Source organism: Acanthopagrus latus, chromosome 7 (assembly GCF_904848185.1).
Source record: "Acanthopagrus latus isolate v.2019 chromosome 7, fAcaLat1.1, whole genome shotgun sequence".
Classification (NCBI taxonomy): domain Eukaryota; kingdom Metazoa; phylum Chordata; class Actinopteri; order Spariformes; family Sparidae; genus Acanthopagrus; species Acanthopagrus latus.
Window position 1 is genome coordinate 29,020,667 of NC_051045.1, and position 23,688 is coordinate 29,044,354.

Genomic DNA, 23,688 nt, shown 5'->3' on the forward strand with positions numbered 1-23,688 from the left:
TGTACCCTGTCTGGCTTTAACTCGTGGGGAGGGGGCTGTTTTCAAGCTGGACAGTCGAGTTCCCCCCCCAATGATTCATGTGTAAAATGTCCTCACTCTCCTCTTTCCAAATTCCTTGACAGTGAATAACTTCACTATAACCTCACTATAACTGTTGTTGTTTTTGTCAAACTATCTATTATTATTATTATTATTATTATTATTATTATTATTATTATTATTATTATTATTATTATTATTATTATTATTATCATTATTATTATTATTACTATTATTATTATTACTACTACTATTTAGGATTTATTATTTATCTACTTTATTTTGGGTCCTTTTAATAATCAAGTTATGAGTCATTATAAGAAGCATATTGACATTATTATGTGTTAACAAGACTATATAATGAAAAATGTATCAACTGTTATAAGACAGAGCTCTTGTTTAGATTTGATAGCAGCAAACAGCATAGTTATAGTTATATGCTAGTAATTACGAAATAAAATGTCTATTAAGCTTAATAAAGCAACAACAACAAAAACTGGTCTTGTTTTAATCACTAACAGACAAAAACTTTGAGAGCTAATTAGTTTTGACAAGACCAAGTGTTCAAACCTCAATTAACAAGCTAGATTAGAATCCACCTCAAACTGAAAACTGGCAGAACTGAGCCACAGCAGTTTGAAAAGTCTGGAAGAGTGGATTGAAACAACAACAGACCTAAAGACAACAAAAAACAGAGAAAGTCATTATTTCTAAAGAAAAAAAAACCTAGGAAATTCTGTTTTCTGCTCATATAGTGTTTGCTTTTGGCCTTTATATGGCTTAATTGAAAGGACAGATTAAGATACGACAGGTTGAGAGAGGGGGCGTGACCCACAGCAAAGTGCCCCATGCCCTGTTTCAAGTTATTATCACCTTCACATATGTACTCACTAAAATATTTTCAGCTGGTATTACAATGACAGAATGGGTTTTATAGCTGTATAAAGCTGGAAATGTACTGAGTCAGCCTAGGGTAAAAGGCTGTGTTATTGTGTACTAGAACGAGGTCAACGAGAGCACTGCAGTGGATCACACCATGACCCGTGTAATCCTTTCCCCAGTTTGCTGAAGCAGTCTGTGACCAGCACCGTATGCCAAGCAACACTGGAGGCAGCCACTCACTGGAGGGCAATGACATCTCTGCTACTTGGCACTTGGCCTCAGTATGCTATACACACTGGGCTTAGAACAGTAGAGCAGAGTGATACATGGATATAAAATGAGGGAGTTCCTCCTTCCACACCAAGTCTACAGGCCTGGTAGTTGACTGTTTTACAAGACAAAAGATGTCAGTTGTATATTAATAAAGTAAAAGTAAATAAAATAAATTCAAATAGAAAATGTTTGGATTACAAAATAATTTTGACCTATCATGGTTTTGACGTATTGTGGATAATGTGGTGCACTGGGTCCCCTGCCTGAAGAGCTGCCTACACTCCCACTGCTAAAGTATAATAAGAAAATAAGAAAAACTTATTGAGATTTTGTGAATGTACTTTATTTTCTTATTAGACCAAGAAGCAAACAACGTTTACATCCCGCTGGAACTACAGGGGCTATCAGACCATCACCTCTTGATGTAAAAAAGTGGTGTTACAAGACAGGCCAGACTGGCTGTTAGCTGGCAAGTATGCTAACTTCAGTACACATCTTATACATAGAAATCTTTGTTGTTTCTTAACATTCTGCTGACGCAATTAGCTCTTTTTTATCTTTTAAACTAAACTTCTGTCCAAATCTTACAAATTGCCCCTTTAAAAAGTTGTTTATTGGTGGTGATAGAAATTAAGTCAATTGGATTACTGCATCTCTGCACGGTAATCCACAGCCTTACACAGTTACATTGGACTTTCAGAGGCTTTCCGGTCTACTAGATTTGTACACAGTGACACCAATAATGAGATTGTAGCAGAATGCGCAAGCCATGAGTTGCATCAGAATAGGGAGATGTGCAGTCCGGCAAACAGACCATACAGAAGCCATTAGTCCCTTCTAGTAATCAAACAAAAGTGATGTCATGAGTCTTCTAAATCCTAATTCCTTAAAACTTGCTACACTAAAACATTCAGTTTTCCAGCTGTCACCATGTTCTCTGCCTGACACTACTGACACACAGGAAGCCAATAACTCAGACACATGACAAATACTTCACATCACTAGACTCAGTTGTTGGTTTTGCATATATGTCACTTAGTTCCCACTTAGTTGGAACCAACTGACATACGAGTGATGCATACAGACTGTATTATTCATGTATCAAGAGAGACCACACAAAGAACTCTGCTCTCAGCTGACTGCAGTGTTGTGGCAAGGCTGCAGTGACACACATTCTCTCTTATATCTGTAAGAATCTAAGGTGACCAACAATGATGGGATACAAATAAATGACAGCAGCAGTTAACCTGAATAGTTACTCATTCTGTTAAGGTGAAGACATTCTTCTCAGAAGACTTGTCTTATTCAGGACACATCTCTGCCTCAGGAGGATAACAAAGTAGTGGAGGCACAGCATGAGAACGGTCTCTTTATTGAACAGAAAACATTAATCTAGCCTTATTCATTCCCATTCATTATGCATGAACCCATGCACTTAAGTTGTTAGCAGACGTGTGCTTTGGGCTGTAGCTAGATAGCTAATAGATTAATTCATCAGTTAGAATTACATGTTCCTCTTGCGACCAAGCTTTCCCTCCACAAGTACATATGCAAGTTTCTACTGTGATAAATCACCAGCCATCACATCAAACCAGCTTCATGTGACTCATGTCCACAAACACACCATGCTTCTGTTCAGTAGACACAAAACTAGGAAATAAATTGGCAGCAGGAAATAAATGGATAACATTCAGACACGAGATAAACAAAGCCAATTTGAGCCAATACTACAGTAGCACCAGCTTCCAAAGGGCTTTCCATCGCTACCCACCTCTTCTCTAGGGCTGGGAATTGTTAAGAACCTCACGATTCGATTTTGATTCTTCTTCTTCTTCGCAATTCGACTTAAAGCTAGGGTCTACAATCCTGGAGAGCTAGTGAGCGAGCTAGCAGGATTTGAAAGTGGCACCTCCTCTAAGTTCCACCCCCCTTCCCATCCCATCAGTGCTCTGTCCAAAGCCATGCCCCCACAAACTTGAACGTGCATCTGGCAGTGGGACTCAGCAGGGAGAAGGAGATGCCGCAGCACGACGCGGCAATTCCGCTGAATTTAGCACAGAGCAGACAGGACATAAAGCGCAGAAATAACAGACATCCGGTTACTTTTCAAAATAAAACACTCCGTGTTGACACCAGCACACGTCGTGAGGCCAGCTGTCCACCGTACTGCGCCGTGGCGGACTCAAACCGCAGCTGGTGGGGACTGCCGGAAGGCGGAGCAAAGCCGGATCGGAGCCGCAACGCAGCGGACCCATATCCAGTGGAAACTGCTATTCGGGCCGAAAAGCACAGACTGGTCAGCTTTTTCTCAGTCCTGCAGCTGCCACAGAGGTCTGATTATTTTCGTTCCTTTTTCTGAATACATAATGTATTGACTACTCTCAGGACAGCAGGACCATTTCACCCAGTATAACAAAATGTGTTTCTGAACAACATTACAGACCCTAGCTTTAATATCGATTCAATTCAGTATTCATTTAAAAGCTTTGATATTGATTCAGTAGTAAGTAGTAATAAACAAATAATTCATTAGAGTACCTGTTGATACATTTTAAATTTAAAAAAAAGTAATCTTAAATTATAAATCTTCCCTATAGGACGTTCTAGTTTGAACTGAAATGTAAACAAAGGTACACAATGTGTTTAGTTATAAAATAGTGCAACCATAGTTAAGCTGAGAAAGTGCCATTGTTTCTGGGACTGACGGTAAATTTTTGTCTGACATAATCATTGACATAACCACAGTCTTTCCACCCTCCGGCTAGATGCAAGGGGGTAAAACGTTGACATTGAACCCCCCTCTCTTCCTGGAGGAGAGTGCTACCCGTGGGCGGACGGTGCAGCAGCCAGGGTGAGACTGGCTGCGCTGGGAGTTTACTATCTCCAAAAGAGCGGTGCGTCAGACATGGGCTACCCGCCTCCACAGCTCCGACGGTGTTTCTGCAGCGCATCACCCTCCGACCCTCGAGCGAGTAAGGCGCTTCCAGCTGCTGGGTAAGGCGCTCGCGGGTAAGGCGCTTCTAGCTGCTGGAGGCAGGAACCGAGAGGCGTCCAGCAAGGGACAGCGGGTGGTCGAGGGCCACTGCTTGCCTGAATCGATTCAGAGGATTTTCTGTATCGATATTGGTTTTCCATACTGCATGGTGCCAGTATGGAAAATCCAGATTCAACAGCATGTGCAGCGACTGCTCTCTGGATCAATCTGTTTGGCCAAGGCCCACCCCCAACGTATTTCTGATTGGCTAGGAGACCTATCGTTAGTGTGATTGAGTGAAAGTTGCGCCTCTGTTAGATCCAAAGAACTGTATGTTAGATCTCTGGACAAACCTGATTTTTTTTTTTTTTTTCTTCACAGTCACACCGGTATGCCTGAGATCCAGCACAGCGCCAGAATGCAATCAGCCCTGCATAAGGTTCAAGTGACATTAAGTGCAATTTTAGTTTATTATCTTAAAGTTTTAAGAATATTTTGATGATTGTGATAATGCTGTGAATCCCAGTCATACTTGACAAAATAATCATAAAATCATCTCCAAGACTCTGATTAGGGTGGAAAAATCAGGGTGACATAAATGTAAAGTGAGTGTGAATGATTGAACTAAATTACATCCAAAACAATAGGACTGGCAAGAGGTGTTAAATGTTACATTTTTATAACGAGAAAGGACAGTTCCCAGAGTTGAACAAAATAAAAGAGAGCAGGTCAATTGTAAGAGAAAATTTTAAATCAGAGCACCTGCATCTTTGACCAGATCTCATGATGTAGTTAGTAGGGGTGGGAGAAATAATCGATTTTCAGATGCATCGTGTTGCGGACGTAGATGATTCTGAATCAGTTTATGAAAGTCATAAATCAATTTTCTAAATGTTAACTGACAACGTAATGTTGACTGAACGCAAGAGGCGGAACTCATATTTGCGGAAGTGCAGCAACTGGACAGTCGATGGCGCGTACATAACAAAAAACATGAATTGGCTGAGTACAAAATTCAACCGGCAGCCTCTGCTTTAAAAGCAAGCGTGTGGAAGCATCTTGGCTTCTATGAAGTTCAAGCAACAAGGGACCTGGACAAAAGCCACACCATATGGAAGTTGTGTCGAACTAAACTAAAATATTTTGGAAACACGACAAACATGAGAAACCACATTAAACGTTTCCACCAAGAGGAGGAAGAAAAACAGTTGGTTGTAGTTCCGTCCAGCCGGAAGAGCCAGAGCAAGCAATATCAAAACTTTCCAACTCGGAAAGAGCGAAGTGAATTACAAACTCTATTGCAACTTTGATTGCCAAGGACTTGCATCCGTATTCTGTTGCGCTTTGTTGCGCACTGCTTGCATTTCAACACATAATGTGCAACAACTTTTCGCACAACGTGTCAAAATGCAAGCAGTATAAAAGTAGTATAGCATTGGGATATGCTGCCTATTTCCCCTAACAGGAGGATTTTGTGATAGGAGAGGTCTTATTATTATCTTTGACTGGGAACACCTTTTTCTTTAATGACACATAGCCAAGAAAATATATCTGTTTATCTTTTCATTATCAATGACCAAAAGTTGCAATGAGAGCTGATACACAGGTCCATAATGTGTTGAAATGCAAGCTGCATTGATTATTGAATTGAAAGTTGTTGGGTTTTTTTTATCTTTAAACAGGCTACAGTATATGGTTCTTCTCTCAGGGATATGCTCATTGCCTGTAACAGGAGGATTCCATGTTCACAAAAAGTCTATTTGTGACAAAGAAAAGCCTTTTCTTTAATAAAATATTAGATAAGGTTTTTTAATGATCATCACAAAAATAGGAAGTGATTAGCAAACTCTCAGTAGCAAACTCAGATTTAGTCTTTTTTTTTTTTTTAAATCATGCATGTAAATGTACACAAAATTATTGCTGCATCGAGATGCATCGATAATCAGTTTAGAATCGAATCATTGACCTCGGAATCAGAATTGGAATCAGAATCGAATCATGAGGTGCCAGGTGATTCCACCCTTAGAAGTTAGTGAGGGACAAGGCACTGCAGGGTTTTTCAACAAAGATCCCAGACTTGGCAGAAGCTGCTGCTGAATGGTGTCTCTGGATATGATGTCTAGTATTTAACAGTATAGGTTCTGGATGGACAGCTGCCCCCTATTTTAAATTCCAGTTCTCAGCATTTGTTTCTATATCTCATTTTCCTATTTTCTCTCTCCTACCTCGTTTGTTTTTTATGATTTATGTGACTTATGGCTGCTCTGACTCTGCAATTTCCCTTTGAGATTAATAAACTACTCCATCTTCCTGTCTGTCCAAGATGCTCGTCTCTTGATATGTTTGCTCTTTTTTTTTTTCTTGTCCTATGTAAGAAGTCTTAACTGAAATCTTGCTGCAGCATTCTTGAGTGTGGCTAGTTACTAACTGATCATCTTGTAAAACCATTAACTAATTCACTTTCATCATGGTTAAAAAAATACTTTACATTCTTCCCTTGTGATGTGTTTTATCATCATTCATCGTCAGCATCTTTTTCAACTTTTTAAAGTGGATAGTAATTGCACTTGAAGTTAGCGGTAAAATACCTATTTGTCTTACTCATTGGAATTGTACAGTCATTTTAGGTTATTCATTATACATATTCAGTGTTGTCACATACAATCGGTTGTTTGTTTATAAGGTCCACCTAGCTCAGTGGTTCTTAACCTTTACTGGCATGCCCTTTCTTCAGAAGACACCCACACATCAACTTCTGACCATAATTAATGATGGCAAGGGACACAACTGACAAAAAGCTATGCGAGTTGAATAGTGAATTGAAATGAATTGGTAAAATAAAGATCAGCACAATAGCATCAGCACACTAATAATGGTTTATTTCCCTACATAGATAATATTCATTCAACTTTCCTTGAATCCATATTGTTCCCTGGTCATTAAAGTTCCTCCTTCAGGGGCTCTATGGTCCTCAGGGCATTGACCAGTGCTGGTACAAACTGATCAGTTAAAATCTTCAAGCTGTGGAACAGGTCAAGCTAACAGGTTTTCCCTCTCCACTCTAAGTAGGTTAAGCCAAGAAACTAGCCAAGAGATTGTCAACACATACAGGGCCAGATCGGTCCCTGGTGTGTTTACCCTGCATTACACCAGAGGCCATCTGTGTCCCAGAAGCACCATATGGGTCACTGCCAACAGGCCACTGGTCACAGAGATAGGAAGCTAGAAGCTAGCTAGCTAGCTGCTCTGTAGGAGGAAGGCTAAAACAGCACACTTAAGCTGTGTGTTAGCCAACATCTACAGTCACTCAGACTGTCTTTACTGCTCATTTACAGTCTGCCAGGAAAAAATTACACAAGCCTATTAAAGTTTCAAGTTTCATTAAGAATTTCATTGCCTGGTGCAAACTATGTGTATATGACAATGAATCAACTTGAATCTTGAATCTTTCAGGTGACCTGACAAGCCTATTTATTGTGTTGATGAGTGGGCCTGCACTGTGTACTGGTCATTACTACAGTTTAATAGTAATGTTTAATATTTACATCTTTACATCAGCCAAGGATGTTATTTTTTCCACCAGAATGTATTTAACTTCCAATAAGAACATAACTTTGTTTGTCTACTGAGTGTACTATATACTGCACAGGGAATAAACATGATTGCAAGACAAAATGTTTTCCTTTGCTACAGGAAATATATAAATATATAAATAAATTAGACTCACAATATAGAAAGAAAGACATTAAAACACTGCACCATAATAGTTTGGATTTTAAATGCAACTTCAAACCAGTGAGTGCTCACTGTTGTTACTGTACCTTGAACATCTGTTTGACTTTCTGTCGTGGCAGGTTGACATTGAGCTTGTGCAAGAGCTGGAGGACCTCACTGATGCTTAAGCTGCCATCACCATTCTTATCAGCCTCGGTGAAGGTCTGCTTCAGCCATGTGATGACACAGCGTACTAAGGAATGTTGGCATGAAGATTTGGGACATTTACTCTCTATTGTTTTTGTCGCTTTTGATAAACAGTCATTTAAGGCACAAAGTGTCAATATATGAGACAAAGCCTGTCAGACTTTAAAATAACTTAAACTCTCCATAGATTTCAGCCCAGTATTCACAGCCAAAACCTTAAAACCACTCACAAGTGACACTGATTGTCTTGTTACAATGCAATGTCCTGCGTGACACCTTAACTTCTTGCATTTCTTTGTATTCCACTTGACACACACCACCCACCTAAACACATTTCAGACCAAGTACACCCCCTCATGTCCGATCAACTGTGGGTCCCCCATGGATCAGACTTCTGGACTCCAGGACATCCCATGCTTAATCAGTTTGGGATCTGGGGATTTTCAAGTCAAGTTGATGCCTTGAGCTCTTCATCATGTTCCCTCGGACATTCCTCTGAAATTTCATTGTATGAAGGGCACATTGTTTTGCTGGGGGGTGCAACTGCGAGGTTGAGAGGGTGTACTTAGTCTGAAACAGTGCTTGCGTGGTATGTGTCAAGAGGCATTCAGATCAATGCCAGGATCCAAGTGATGATCAATGTTATTCACTTCGCCTGTTGGGGGTTTAAGTGTCGAGGCCGATCTATGTCAATGTTGAGGATGAAACGCTACATCACATGAGACAAGACATTTTTTTTACAAATTGTTGTTCCTAGTCTTCAGATCACCTGCCCAATCAAACAAGTACAAGTACAGGTAAAGGATATTGGTCTCGGGTACGCTGCCTCTTGGCCAGGCTGTCCTCATCACTGATGCCAGCCATTAGATATTTGAGGCCTGTGATCCAGGTCCGTGCTTCCTCTCCAGTGCTGGACACTAGGTCCAGGGACTCCATGTGCTCTCCATAGTACAGACTGAAGCAGCAGTTGGGGTTGAAGCTGCCCTCTGAGTAACGCTGGAAGATCTCAGACTGCTTACCCTCACACACCTCCCGGATGGAGTCGATAGAGACTGTGAAGCAAACAGGAAGGCAGTAAGTCAGTGGCTGAAAATAGCAGAGTACATTTACTTAAACACAGTTTTGAGGCAAGTTTGCTTTTTGTGAGTTTTTTAATGTTATGACATTTTCTACTTTTATTGCACTACATTTCTGAGGGACAGAGAGTTCTTTTTAATTCACTGCATTTATGTGACAGTCACAGTAATTAGTTACATTGCAGATTAAGATTTGAAATACAAAACAACACAACTCTCCGACAGGGGCTATACTGCAACATTTGTGCTCTGTAAATAAAACTTTGACTACAGGCGTTTAAAAGATAAGTTCATCCAAAAATGAAGATCGAGTCATTATTTACTGAGCCTCATACTGATGGAAGATCACCAGGTGAAGTTACATAGCACACAAATCATTACTGGAATGTCACAGTAAAAACTGCGATGAAGCATTCTCCTAAACAACTGAAGTAGATGGGGACTTATTTTAAAATGTGAATAGAACTAAAAAAATTAATAAAAGAGCTCCATACAGCTTGCCTGGCATAATCCAAGCCTCTGAAAACCCTGAGATCCCAAATCAATTTGAAATACTTTATTTTAACCCTTGAAACACAGTCATGTTTGTTTATCCACTTCTAATGAGGTGCATGTGAACACTTTAGCCTACAGACTACACAACTCAACACAACTTCCCATCAAAATGGTGAAGAGTAGATAATGACTGAGTTTATGATTTTGGCTGAACTGTTGCTTCTTACAACTTTACTGTTGCTTCTTTTGCTCAAGTTACTTGATTTCTCAGCACAGCACTAGAATATATACATCTTCATGTTGGGAGCTTTGTGCACTGTCAAAAGATGAAAATAGAGCTTTTCAACCCATCATCAAACCCATTTCATCATTTTCTTTGGCTATTTACTACTGGTTAGGAGAATTTCCACCTCTGACAAGATCATGAATTAAATTGTTGTGGGCATAAGGATAGTTTCTGAAGACACTCCTCCATCCAATTTCAGACTTTATGATCGGGACCATTAAGATACTCAAGGCAATGAACATTGCAGAGAGCTCTGTTTACAAAGATGCAACATTTATGAGATGGTAATGACATTTTACCGGAAGATACTGCCTGTCATGCATTCGGTTTCCCCATGACAGAGAGCCCATGATCACCATGAGTATTCAGAATAACATTTATTCCCCCAAAAATGTACATATCTAAAGGAGACAACTACAACACAAATCTGTCTCTGTCTCCATATCTCTCCGTCTTGCTACATGTGCAGAGCATTATTTACATACAAACTCATTCATAATACAGTGCTATAGCTGTGCATTCACAGCTACACAAACCAATACTCCCCTAGGCTTTACAGTACTGAGCTTGTTCTTTTGTGGCAGTTGTTTATATATGCACTCCTGGATGTCAGAGATAACCTCACCATGACACTCAACATGCTGCTCCTGTATTGTGTGTGCTCCCAGGTAGCTGTCACTCTTCTTTACAAACTCTACAGCTGGAGACCATGTATGGGTACATGTGCTTTTCCTCTCTGTAGCACTTTTATAAATTATGCAAAAGTATATACCTGTTATGTGATAGATAGGGATAACCACTACTACTACTGGCTGGAATATTTGATGAGTTGCTTGCTGCCACATGTGAGACTGAGTTGGTCTTTCCTCAGGGACTGATTCCTATTGGACATTTTTGAGCTTCTGAGCTTCACTGTCAAAATGTCCACTCCTGAGTTCAGTATTTCTGTAATTTTCATTTTCAACATTGGAAAAGTTTGATTAATGATTTTTCATAATAACTGATCTAAAACTTGTCAAATTTGCTTACATTTTTAATTGTAGAAAATAAACTACCCTCAGGGTGCTTACAACCTCAATTCCCAGAGAAAATAGAGAGGATGTGATCTCCATGTAACTACAGCAACACTGTATTAAAAGCAGTACTGTTACTTTTGGTATTTAAAATACATTTTGCTTACTTGCATGTACTATGAAAGCAGGACCTTGATTTTGTAATCATCATTATTTTTACACATTTACTTAAGGATCTGAACACTGCAAGGTTCAAAGAGTGTCAATTATAGAAATGCCATTATTTAAGTTTAACTCTTCCTACAATAATAGAAAAAATGCTTGTGATCCAATTATGAAGAAAACAGGTTGAATTCTTGGTGGTATAGGGGCAAATTGCTGCTCAAATAATAGTTAGGTTGTTATATATGTTTGTTGTTAAGCAGTTACCTCTAGCGTCTGCAGTAATTATTATGACACCAAAGGAGGAATTCAAGTGGTATAGAAACAATATCCACAAAGTCAGGAAGTTGGGCTGGAATGTTGGGTTAAAGTTCAAGTTTATAAAAAAGTATAAACTATAAATCATTCTCTTATTCTTGTGATCATTGAAAGCCCAATTCTGGATGTTAAAGGTGTTTTTTTAAATGTTTCCTTAAGACAGAATAAATATAGCAACTTCTGATCAACCCAAGTCAACGTCAGCCTTAAATTAACAACTTTTGGCTAGCCTCACGTACTTCAGGTTCAAGCAACACCCACTCCAGTTTTCAGCTCAGCCTAATCAGAGCACAGGTACAGAGAAGGGTGTATTCCCTTCATCTCTTTTAATAATGTGGTGAAACTCTAGCCAAAATGCAAGCTAGGCTTTTTTTGTGAATGTATATGAGTCAAATCTTCATGTAAAAGAATAATTACAACGAAAGAGGCTCTTTTAAGATTGACCATATTTTCATTTTCAGCTTAAACTCATTTTCAATGGGAGTGCATGGGCACTTTTACGCTAGCATCAAATCTCTATTTCTAAAACACTAAGAAGGCTCCACACAACATGAAACTTTGCTCGAAGTATCACCAGGGTCTCTCCACAAAGTTCAACTGGACCACATACACTCTACCCAGACGTGTCGATCCCCGAATATACTGAATATATGTTTGTTGTTAAGCAGTACTACTTTGTTTCATATCAGAAACACTTGTATTTTGAAGTCAATCTAGCTTAGTTATTCTATTCTTAAACCAGTTGGTTTGCTTTTTCCAGTGAGTGAGCAGACCTGAAGCATGCAGTGTTTCCTGTTGATCAGTCTGACCCAGTGGGTGCTCAGCTTTGGAACACCACACAGTGTCACTGAATCTGCTGCCAGATCAGGCTACAGTAGCTGTGTTTCCGTTTTGTAAAGTTAATTTGAAGAGCAGATTTTTGAAGATCAGATTTTTTCACCCTGATATCAGCATTTGCCCCAAAAATCAAGTATGGGTGGCACTCTACTATCAACTTATTAGATAAGGGATAAGGGGATGCAGGGACACACACAAGTTGAGACTGTGTGGGTTGGAGTGTGACTGAAAGCTGGCAATATGCATTTATAAAGCAAGCAGAAGGCATGACTGTCAGCCCTGACCAACTGTTACTTCTGTTGTGTGTGTGGAGGGTGGAATAGGAAAAATGAAGCCATGCTCTATGTGGACTGCCCCCACTCTGTGACTGTTTTACTCATCCAACTGTAAAAGTTTAAAAGTTTAGTTTTAGACCAACATAAATTAACCGACTTAAATTAAAAACAAAGCTCTGACTGCTCTGACCTGTCTTTCTTTTGTTTTAAACCACTGAAATAATGTCCATTTGTGCGTGCGCACATGTGTATGTGCATGCAGTCCAGGTGGGGTTACTTGGATAGGAGGGGGAAGGGGGAGTCGAGACTGGGAGAAGCTTTCGTGGCAGTCTCTGGGCAAAGGGAAACAGTAAGCAATTATCCACAGTTAACATCCGGAGCCGTCATTTACATTAATCCTGAGCAAAAAGGTAGTTCAAAAAAGTTGTCCAAACCCCTCTGATGATTCAGGAAGACGAGGTCCTTCATCTTTCTTCAGTTCCATGTGTTTTTTTCCTAAAACTCACCTCTCTTCCAGCCACTCTTTTGTTTCTGGACTGGTCCTTTCCTCAAAAGGAGCAGTCCAGTCTACTGGCTGCTACACTCTTCCCCCCATGTTTTTTTTTTACTAAGTCATAGAGACCTTTAAACTCCTCATCCTCAGAAGAGTCTAGAAGAAGGGCCAGCATACTTCGTCTTTCCTGACTCTCCAATTCCTCAGCACTGGTATAACATGGTTTCAGGTTGCACACATTTACAGTTCTTACATCCTCACCAGTCTCTTCCATTACGACCTGGTAATTAAGGGTTCCTAGTTGAGTAACAACACTGTATGGTCCTTTACACTTTGGCGTTAACTTGGCCATGAACCTGTCTTTTGCACTGGAGCAGCTTCAACTCATGAACAACATGATACGGAGGAGAGTCTGGAGTTGCAGCACCACTTTGTAGACGCTTATCCATGGGGCTTTTCAACTTCATTCACAGTTGCAACTCAGCTGGGGAGATCCCTGTTGTTTCCTGATCTGCAGAATTTAGAGCAAAGTGGAATTCCGGTACATACTTCTCCCATTTTTTATGGTTATCTTCCACATATGAAGCAATAATGTATTTCACTGTAAGATTAATTCACTCAGTCATGTTGGTCTGGGGATGACACGAAGTGGTAACTTTAGGTGTTACTGTCCATTGCTGACATATCTCTGTGAAAACAGGAGAAACAAACTGTGATCCTCTGTCAGACAGGATGAAATCTGGAACACCCCATCTTGTGAAAATTTCTTTTCTAAGGATATGAGAGATGACCTGAGAATTTGCTACTCTGATAGGGAAAAGTTATACCCATCGTGTGTAGTAATCCACAAAGACCAAGAGATACTCGATAATTTCTGGTCATTTCATGATAGAGGACCCATTAAGTCAATGCCCAACATTGAGTTGGGTTTTGTAACTTTTGTTTTCTGGAGTTTCCCAGCTGGTTTTCGGTCATCTGCTTCAGAGTCTGACATTTCAAACAGCACTTCACAAACTCTTTAATGTCTCTCCACATCTCAGGCCAAAAAGCTCCTTTTTGAAGTCTTTTGTACATTTTGAAGATTCCCCACTTAAGGGACTATTATGATAAGCTCCAAGCGTAGTGTTAACTAAACTCTGTGGAATGTAGAGGCGGTAGTGGCATTAACTGTCATCTGTTTTCTGAGGTACAGTTTTTCTTCCAAAATTATATAATTGTCTTCACCAGTGACATCATTTTCTGCCAGAGTTTTGAAGAAGTACGTGTGATGGAGTGTGTATGTTTGGTAGTTTAGGTGCCTCTATATCCAGAGAGACAGACCTGGAGTTAAGTTGGGCTTAGTCAGAACTAGACATTATTACATTATTCATGTCACGTTATTCACACACCATATGCCAAAAACTGCAAACATTTAAAAACATTTAAACCTGGAAACAATTGAAAGCATACAAGCAGGCTCTAGCCATTTAGAAAAGTTCTGTGTGTGTGTCACTTTCATTCAGTGGCATGTGCTTCTAAGACACTGGTTGGGTAGATTAAGCTGATAAATAATTAAGTAAATTTAAGAAGCTTATTAAATCCCAGGCTACAGAGGAGGGAGAGCAACAGGAAACTGAGCCCCTAAGCCCCTATGAGATGCAAAGCCTTACTGGAAGCTACTGCTAATAGGTCCCTTTTGAGTTCTTTTAATCTGTAACACTGCAGGAAATTCTTTTGTTTGCTTGCTGTAGCTACTGTGCAGTGAAAATAAATGTCCACTTTTAATTGATAAACACACTTCCAGCCCTGAGGGAATGTATAAAGGGGAAGCTTAAAGCCTGTAGTATGTAAACAAATGAATAGGACAGCTGGGAGGTAGACACTGGACCATCATGGTAGCAAAATGCAAAAACAATGTGGAACCTGAGTGTATCTATCTCAGTCTTGGACAGTGTCTCCCCTCATAATGTCCCACCTCAACATCCTCTAATAACAGCAGTAACTATTATTTGCATGTTGTGGATGTATTTTTCCACTGTAAAGCAGTGTCCAAAATGTTTTGATTTCTTGCCTTTAACCAAGTCATTAGACTTCATAAAGATATTTGGTATACTAATTAGTCAGGGTCATTAACAAGAAATGCACTAGTCCAGTAATCATGGTCTTTCTAGCACACTGAATTACTAAAGGTCCACTAGTTTGAGGCTCTTGGAAGGATGATAGCAATTCAGAGTGAAATTACACTGATGTGATATGCCTGGTAACAATCAGTGAGCCCATTCCTGTCACATACAATATGGCACAAATTGAGCTTTGGGCAAGCTTTGAGACGCTGTTCCCTTGTGACTGTAAGAGGGAAGGAGACACTCACTCTTGGCCTTTTCATTCTTGCGCGATGGCCTCCAGCGGATGCAGGACTTGTGTTCATCCAGATAGAAGAACCGCACCAGACCCTTGGAACCACCGCGGAGCTTCACCATCTGGGTCCCCATCTGCATTGAGCTCATACATTTCTCCACTGGAGGAGAGACCAGACAGAGGAGAAAACAAGGTTGGAAAGTTGTCAAAAGAGAAAGCCAGTGTACACTGCAACAGAGATAAGTTTGTAACAGACAAAAATGTGCATGAATCATTTTAGTCAAGAGATCATCAGTGCATTACTACAAAATCCAACCTGGGCTCTCAAGCAAAAAAATATTATCAATCAATTCACTCACATGGATGCACAGCAATGCAAAGGAAACACATTTGATAAGCCTGTCTTGTGGGAGGAAGAGAAAAGGAGAGAGGATGGACAACAGCAAGAGGCAATTTCTCCACAAGTAGTCTTTAACAAGATCTCTACTTTACACTGTGGACTAAAACAGAATGACAACAGGAATAATCAATAAAACCAGAAGCCCTGGCAAGATGTAAGGATTTGTATTGTGGCCTGGAACCATTGTACACCTTCTAGGAGTGAATAACACTGAGAAAATAAGACTGACTCTATTGAGGCTAGCAAAAATCCTGAATGGTGGCAGTGAAAGAACAGCAAAACCTCCATGTGACCTTTCTATGATTTGTTTTTCATCTATTGTGTGCCCCTGGGCTGCAGTTACACCCTATGTGAGCATATTATCAATTATCAATTGTCTGCCACATCCTATCAAACTACTCCCCACAACAGGAAGGAAATTAGCTCAACTCAGTCTGCTCACACTTTTGAATAAAGTAAGCAGATCGCTGCCGGACATAATATTCACCACAAATCTTCTGCTCAACAGTTTCACCAGATAAGTGGTTCAACTTCAAGCCTCAAAATAGCTCTTAATGGAAACTTTCATTTAATGGTGTTTCATATAAAGCAGAACAAACAAATGATACCCAGTCAAAGACAAAGTCTGGGTAGGGGTTGGAACTGTGAACCGTTCCAACTTACCAATTCCATCGGAAGTGTATGCCTCCAACGTTACTGATTCTTCTTAACAATTCTCTCATTTCCCTGCCTGCACAAGGTTTTACGGTTTTCCTGAAATTTTGTGTCGCGGTACATTTGCGTCACACTCTCAGCGACGACTCAGACCTTCAACCGCGAGGCTGCATCGTGGAGAAGAGGAAGCAATCTAAAGCCTGGCTGCATTTCAGCAAACAAGAATTCTGCCATGTGTAATCACTGTAATGCTGTAATATCATGTAACAGGCATTTGTCTACCCAGGATGGAATTAAGTACCAAGAATGACTGCCTGCGTACAAGTGTTAAATTAGCGCTTGTGAACAGGTGGTCAAACTAATTTATTTAGACTAGATTTTCTTTCTACACTATATCTTGTCAAGGTGTTGTTCAGTACGTTTGAGTTAAATGTGTTCATGCTCACAGTCTTGTGCACACATAATTTTGGGAGAAAATAAAATAATTGCTTTTAGTGCAGAAGAATGTGTAGAACTCCTTTTTTGCAACTCAATTAACTACTCAGGAATCGATGAGAATTGATAAGGAATTGGACTGATAGGCAGAATAGACAATGGCATTGATAGATAAAAACTTAACAATTCCCACTGCTAAGTCTGGGGGGAAAAACTACCACATCATGTACCTTTTTAACTTTTTTTGGAAGAAAATCAATTGTCAAACTTTTACAGTGAGGCAATTTTGGTATTCACAGATCGACCATTATTGGGGTTTTTTGTGACCTGACTCAACATGTCAACACAAAATAAGTACATGCCAACTAACGTTTGATGAGGTTAATTAGCAACAAAATTCACGATTCACAGATAACATCAGCCATCAAAACTTGACAGTTTCAGGTTACAGGATCACATTTTGTCCCCTTTGACCTGAATGCAACAGACATCAAAAATAACTGCTGTGCAAGGAAATAATGTAAACCAGCAGTGATAGATTGCTCTAATTGAGCATGGATTTGTGGTCTTACTGCAGAGCCTACCCCCAGGGAATTGTTAATGTAGTTCAGTCCTGTTCTCCTAACCTCTGCCATATGATCCTGAGCAGAAAGTTGATAGAGTCCACCACTGGAGGTACAATGTTAGGCTGATTATAAACAGCATGTCAAAACAAGACTGGTTTATTAAAGTTTTTTTTTTCACCAGAGCAATCAGAGCATCTATGAAGTCTCGGTATAACAAACATTGTGTTGAAGGCATTACAACTACTGTAAATCACTACACACCGACTGTTCAAGTATTGCCTGTCAAGGCACATTTATTTATAGCAAAAATTGTAAAAGGCAATTCAAATGCTTTATGCGTATAAAAATTAGGAAACACAGCCTACAGCACACATAAATAAATCAAAAATATAAGGTGGTAAATCTAACTGCAGAGTAGATAACGATGAGTGCTAAAGTTATGGTCAAAAACAATTAATCCTGCAAATTGGTGCATGACTAATTATTAAGAACACTATCTGGTACGTGTTTGATTATCCTATGGTCTCAATAGTCCTAATAGTGTCTAATGTTTACATGTAAACCCATGAAGTGAATAATCTGGAAACCAAAGTGGTTGAACCAGTGAACAGTACTGTTGACTCTACCAGTACTCTCCTAGTCCAGCTACACCGAAAAGACAATCATGCTGTTTGGAAGATTCGATACTGCAGCCACCATAGCGCAGATCCCCTCTTATCAAAGGGTGCCTACTGATCCCACCGTATGCATTGTGAACCAAATTATTTCTGCAGAATTTGCCTAAATCAGGGATTGTCAAAGTCAGGGCTGTCCCCTGAAACAAAATCTAAACATCACGTACTATTGACAGTTTTAGAAATAACTATTCAGCCAAGGTTCTTGTCTAGCTGCTAGGCTAATAAGCCCAGCCAAACATTTCATTTGGCTTGTATGAAAAGATTGAACACTCTTCCACAAGGCTAGTCTACATTGCTATAGCTATTAGCAAGCAAGTGGCACAAGAACGGGACAGAAAGTGCAGCCAACACTTCCAAACACTAATATGCTAGCTTGACAGCAGTGAGTACTAACAAAAGCCATGTTCATTTACATGCATCATAATAATGCTAAGTGTTTTCTTACATATGTGAGACCTAAGGTAGTTGAATATGGTTAGCAATGATTACAATGTGCCTGGCTAACAGTAAACTGAGCCACAAATCAGAGCAGCTGTGGCAGTGATTAAGTACTAATTTAAAGCTGCTAAGAAAGCTAGTGGAATGTAGCGAACCAGCTGCTGGATACTCCAAAAATGTAGGTGCATCTTGTTGATTTCTCCATCTTGTAAAATCTAAAATTAAGACTTAGGAAAAATAAACAATTTGTTAAAAATGTGTTTATATTGCAATAACTAAATCATCAAAGAAAGTATAACTTTAGTTTTTCAACTTCTGGTATGGCGTGTGCACTACTATTTGGTTATCTTAAACAATACCAAGCACTACATGTAACCAGCACTAATTAGGCATGTAGGGCAATTCATATTGATGTATCAAATCTAAAACATCATTACTGTAAATTGAATATGTGTGGCATAATTACTTACTGGATTTTGTACACAACACTCATTTGATCAAACAAATAACCAGTGCTCTTAGTGAGTGATAATTCATGTACTGTTAAAGAACAAAGGAACATATTAAGAATCACCAATTGACCCTTAATGATTTAACAGCTCGAAGTTCTCATGCAACGTAAATGTAACATGGCTGTGCAGCAGCTTTTTATTGATTTTAAGGGAAGAGTAATTTCCGTATAGCTGTTGGCTGACTGCAGTCCCTGATGCCCAGTGGCTGTAACAGAGCTAAGGATCTGCACTCTCTCAGCTGGAGAGGGGGCAGTAATCCATGAAATGAGCTACTGTCAAAGCTTGGTTGGAAGGAGAGCATCCTGACTGCAGGCTCACAGCTAAAATATTTCTCCTGACACTGATCTAAGTGGCTCATCCTCCTCTTCCTGCCATGTTGCACTCTCTCTAATAGCCATCCCAGTCTCTTGGCCAACATTTATATCTGATGATATCACTGCCTGCACCCAGTGCCCTGATGTCACCCAATTATGTGTGGATTAATTTCCTGACATTAAAAGGAAACGGTTGTGATTTTGCTGATGAAGGTTCTCAGTCATCCAGACCATGTTAATTCTCAGTGCTCTATTGTTCTGAACTGAAGAACCCCCTTGGATGAGAGGTGAAACATCTGGGGAAAAGTTGAAGAGAAACAGCCAGGTAGTTAAAGTCCATTTTTGCTCTGTTGTCACATTGCACACTTACTTTTAATTAAATCTGTGCACTGAGAGGCAAATCTAATCAAACTGCAACCAAAGAGACTAGATCAGCATGGAACATGTCATATTGTGGTTGCCATGAACAGATTCTACACATCGATGAGGAGGCAGGAAAGGAGGCCATGTTGTGCTCAGACTCTCCTGGCAGTGAGCTAAAAGGAGAATGTGTTTGCACTTTGCTTTTGAAGTCAAACCTGTCACAAAAGGGCTTAGCCTGGTGTCCTGTCACAGGACACCAGGCTAAGCCCCAAGGGATTGTGAGGGTGCCATATGTTAAACACACACACAAACACACACACACACACAAACACACACACTGCAGATGGCCATTTTGCTGACATTGATCTACAAACCTAACAAAGACTGACGTGGTGTTAGTGTAAAGGTTAAACACCCACTACAGGTACTGTTGAGATGGCCTAAATTAAGATGATGAACCTCTGACTTCTCAAGTGAGTCCATACTGAGTGCAAGACAGGAATGTAAGGACACAACATGGAGATCAGTTTGCCCTGAATAAATGGAAAAGTAATATATAGTTCAACTTTGGTTATGTTGCCTGGATTAAGACTGAACTAATAGGAAAACTACTTCTTGGATACTTTACATGATTCAGGCAATGAAGATGTGTTCAGAGAAAACTCAAAACAATCTTCAGAGGTACAATTCAGAGATAAGAATTAACTCTGGCTAGCATGAATTGAGGTCAAGTTGTTTCACAATAATTTTCACTTACAACTTAGACAGAAAGAAATAGAAGATGCTGAAGGGAAACAGAACAGAACTGATCAGTTCTGAGATGAGAGTCTGGATTGCTACACAGATGCGCACAGGAATGGTTGCCTTCATTGCTATCCAGCTACAGCCTTACTTCTTTAAGGTTTCATAGATATACTGCTCTAGAATAGCGATAGGGTTCTATATTTTTTTCTGAGGCTGAATTGAGTGCAACAAGTCTGCATAAAAGCAAGCAGGTACTTCAATACTTTGTTGTATGATGCTTCTTGTGCAAAAAAGACATTTAGTTTGTGGAATGTAAAAAAAAAAAAAACAAGAAAAAAAAGAACAGTTTTGATCCATGCGGATTCTTCAGTGGCTACAGGCGAGGGTCAGTGTAACAACAACAACATCAACTTCAACTAACACATGTAAAAGGCTCATGTCCTGAAATACAACCAGGCTAAATGTACTAAAGGTATCTGACGAAGCTCACCCATGTAGCCAAGCCTCCACTTGGAAAAGGCGACAATGCTGTTGCCTATCCAGAAGAAATCCTCCACCACACCGGGCACAGGGGCCAGCTGCTGGCTCTTACACTTCTGTTTCTCCTTATCCCCCTCTGAGGAGAAAGCCCCTTTAGCTGGAGGTCCAGGCATGTCTCCGGTGGCAGCCACAGTAGTGGAACACATCAAGGCTGAGGACACTGGGCCGATAGGGAAAAAGCTGTTCTTCTTGGATGCGTTCATTTTGAATATCTAAGACTGAAGATACAGGTTGCTGTCTAAAATCAAAGGAGCTGTTCCCGTGAAAATGTAATTTGAGGATAAATACAGCTTTGGTAAATTAGGTACACAACATTTACCTCAAGTAGTTTGGAGTAAATGTTCCTTTTGTGTAATGTTCTATCTTCGCTGTTAGTCCACCTCTATTATTAATGGTATCAACTGCCGGTAGAGTCCTTCCAAGGTTCAATCAGAATCCGAAGAAAAAGAGCCAACAGAAAAAATTCTCTCAATATCCGAATGATATCAACAGTTGGTCAATAATCTTGGGATGTTATTTCCCCAGCAAAACTGCTTATTGCACCGCCATCTCTTCAATATTCTTCCATCTCAAAAGACCAAAAAGATGCAGTAGTATTTCTTCAAAGCTACAGTTTGTCTTCATGCTGTGCTATCATTTCTTTATTTTTTCTCTCAGCTACCATTCATCAGCAGCACCGAGAAAGGCTGGCTTCTTATAAAAGACAAACTGTGGCTATAACGATGGAGGGCAGAAAATACGTGGAAGCACAACACACAAGTGGAAACTGTGCAACATGTGTTGGGCGGGGAGAAATCCTAAATCCCTCGGAAGCAGTAATCCTAGTCTAGGAGATTTGCTAAATGTGTAGAGTGAAACACACTGACCCACAGAAGTAGACAGAGGAAGGAGTGGGGACCATATTAGACACCGAAAAAAAGATCTAGCTACTTTTTAAGTGTCAGGACCAATTAAGTTGTTCGTGTAAATTATTAGGGTTTGAGGTCATAAGGTGTTTCGTCTGGGGGCTCTGGAAGGACTAAAGTCTGATATTTTCATCAGTATAAATCAAAAATTACAATTTATTCTTTCAGTGTAACAAAAATCCACACATGAGCAAAATACAGACGTTCTCATTAATTTATTGTGTGTCTACATGTCCATATTAAACTATCATAAGCCTTTGATACTTCCATAATAATTCACCTTGCATGGTTAAACTTCCATCACAATGCCACCTTGAAAATAATGCCACCAAAAAATGTAGGACTGTAGATCGAAATATGGCAGATATAAGGCCAACTCCTGAAAATGGAACGCAGCAGTCTCAGCACCAGGAGCACCATTACACCTCTGGACCTGGATCTCTGACCAGTCGGACTGCTTGACAAGCATGTGCTAGGTACTAAAACAATTTTTACAGATCTAGTAAAATCTGACAATGAGGCTTCAGAAAAGCCCTGGTCAGAAGTGGAACAGCAGCGTTTCATTTGAAAAGTTATTTTTGTTATTAGTTATTTTCATTATGGGCTTTTCACATGTTAAACCCAAGGATACATCATATTTGAAGCATGTCATCTAATTCCTTTGCTATGACATGGCAGCAAAGTATAATAATAATAATAATAATAATAATAATAATAATAATAATAATAAGTACTCAAAAATCTTACTACTCTGTGTGTGTGTGTGTGTGTGTGTGTGTGTGTGTGTGTGTGTGTGTGTGTGTGTGTGTGTGTGTGTGTGTTTTAGGTATCAAAGAGAGAGATGAGATGAAAGGCGAAGTCAAACACATGCACAATCACATTCAGTGAGATTTCTGCTCTACTGAAACTGTATCATCTCTGCCAAATGAGAGTGTGGCCTGAGGAAGACGGGAGCCAACTTCATGCCAGGTGGAGAGAGAAACTGAATCTTCAGCCTGCGCTCCAAATTTTTATGAGTTTTTGGAGGTGGGTAGAATCATTGCACGGGGACAGCTGAAGCCAACAATAAGCTGAAATGTTTAAAAAATTTACATTTTTAATGTCATCGAACTATGTTCATTGTCTCCTGACCTTATAGAGAAAGCCTCTAATATAAGATCACACCAGAAACCATTCACTGAAATATGTGTACAAAATATTTGTTCAAACTTGTACGTGACCTAGTCAACACATGTCATTACATTTAATTCAGATCACACGTATTTGCTTGTAGTCAGTGTGAACAATCCACTGTATAGTAACAAGAGGACAGCTTCAGATTCAAAGCAATCTCTCAATTCAAAATGTGAAACACAACTGGAAAGGTAAGATCCATCAATCAATGAAAATGTATTTATATAGCACATTTAAAAACACCACAACAGCTGACCAAAGTGCTGTATAATAAAACTGAAATGGCCAACACAATTAAAAACAGCAGTTAAGACAGACTCAAGGACAAACAGGGACCACTCTCATACTGAATTAAAAGCCAAAGAATAAAAATGCGTGTTAAGGCGAGATTTTAAATCAGGCAGTGCGGGGGCCAGTCTAACATCTAGAAGCAGCTTGTTCGAGAGTTTGGGGGCCAAAACTGCAAATGCTCAATCTACCCTGTGCTTCAGCTTTGACCTAGGGACAACCAGGATCAGCTGGTCGGCACCTGAGTGACCTTGATGGGACGAATAGTGGTAAAAGATCAGTAAACTAGGCTGGAGCT

At 39.8% G+C, this 23,688-nt stretch overlaps 1 protein-coding gene across 8 annotated transcripts in view; it reads right to left on the reverse strand.

Annotated features, from left to right (window-relative positions):
* Nucleotides 1–23,688, reverse strand: part of plch2a (phospholipase C, eta 2a) — a 208,199-nt gene that overhangs the window by 53,823 nt on the left and 130,688 nt on the right. For all 8 annotated transcript variants that reach the window (XM_037104143.1, XM_037104144.1, XM_037104146.1 and 5 more), the window contains 3 exons: nucleotides 15,395–15,541; nucleotides 8,898–9,141; nucleotides 7,990–8,119 (listed from right to left, as the gene is read on the reverse strand). In XM_037104143.1, coding sequence (XP_036960038.1) covers nucleotides 7,990–8,119; nucleotides 8,898–9,141; nucleotides 15,395–15,541 — 521 coding nt within the window. The remainder of the gene's footprint in view (nucleotides 1–7,989; nucleotides 8,120–8,897; nucleotides 9,142–15,394; nucleotides 15,542–23,688) is intronic.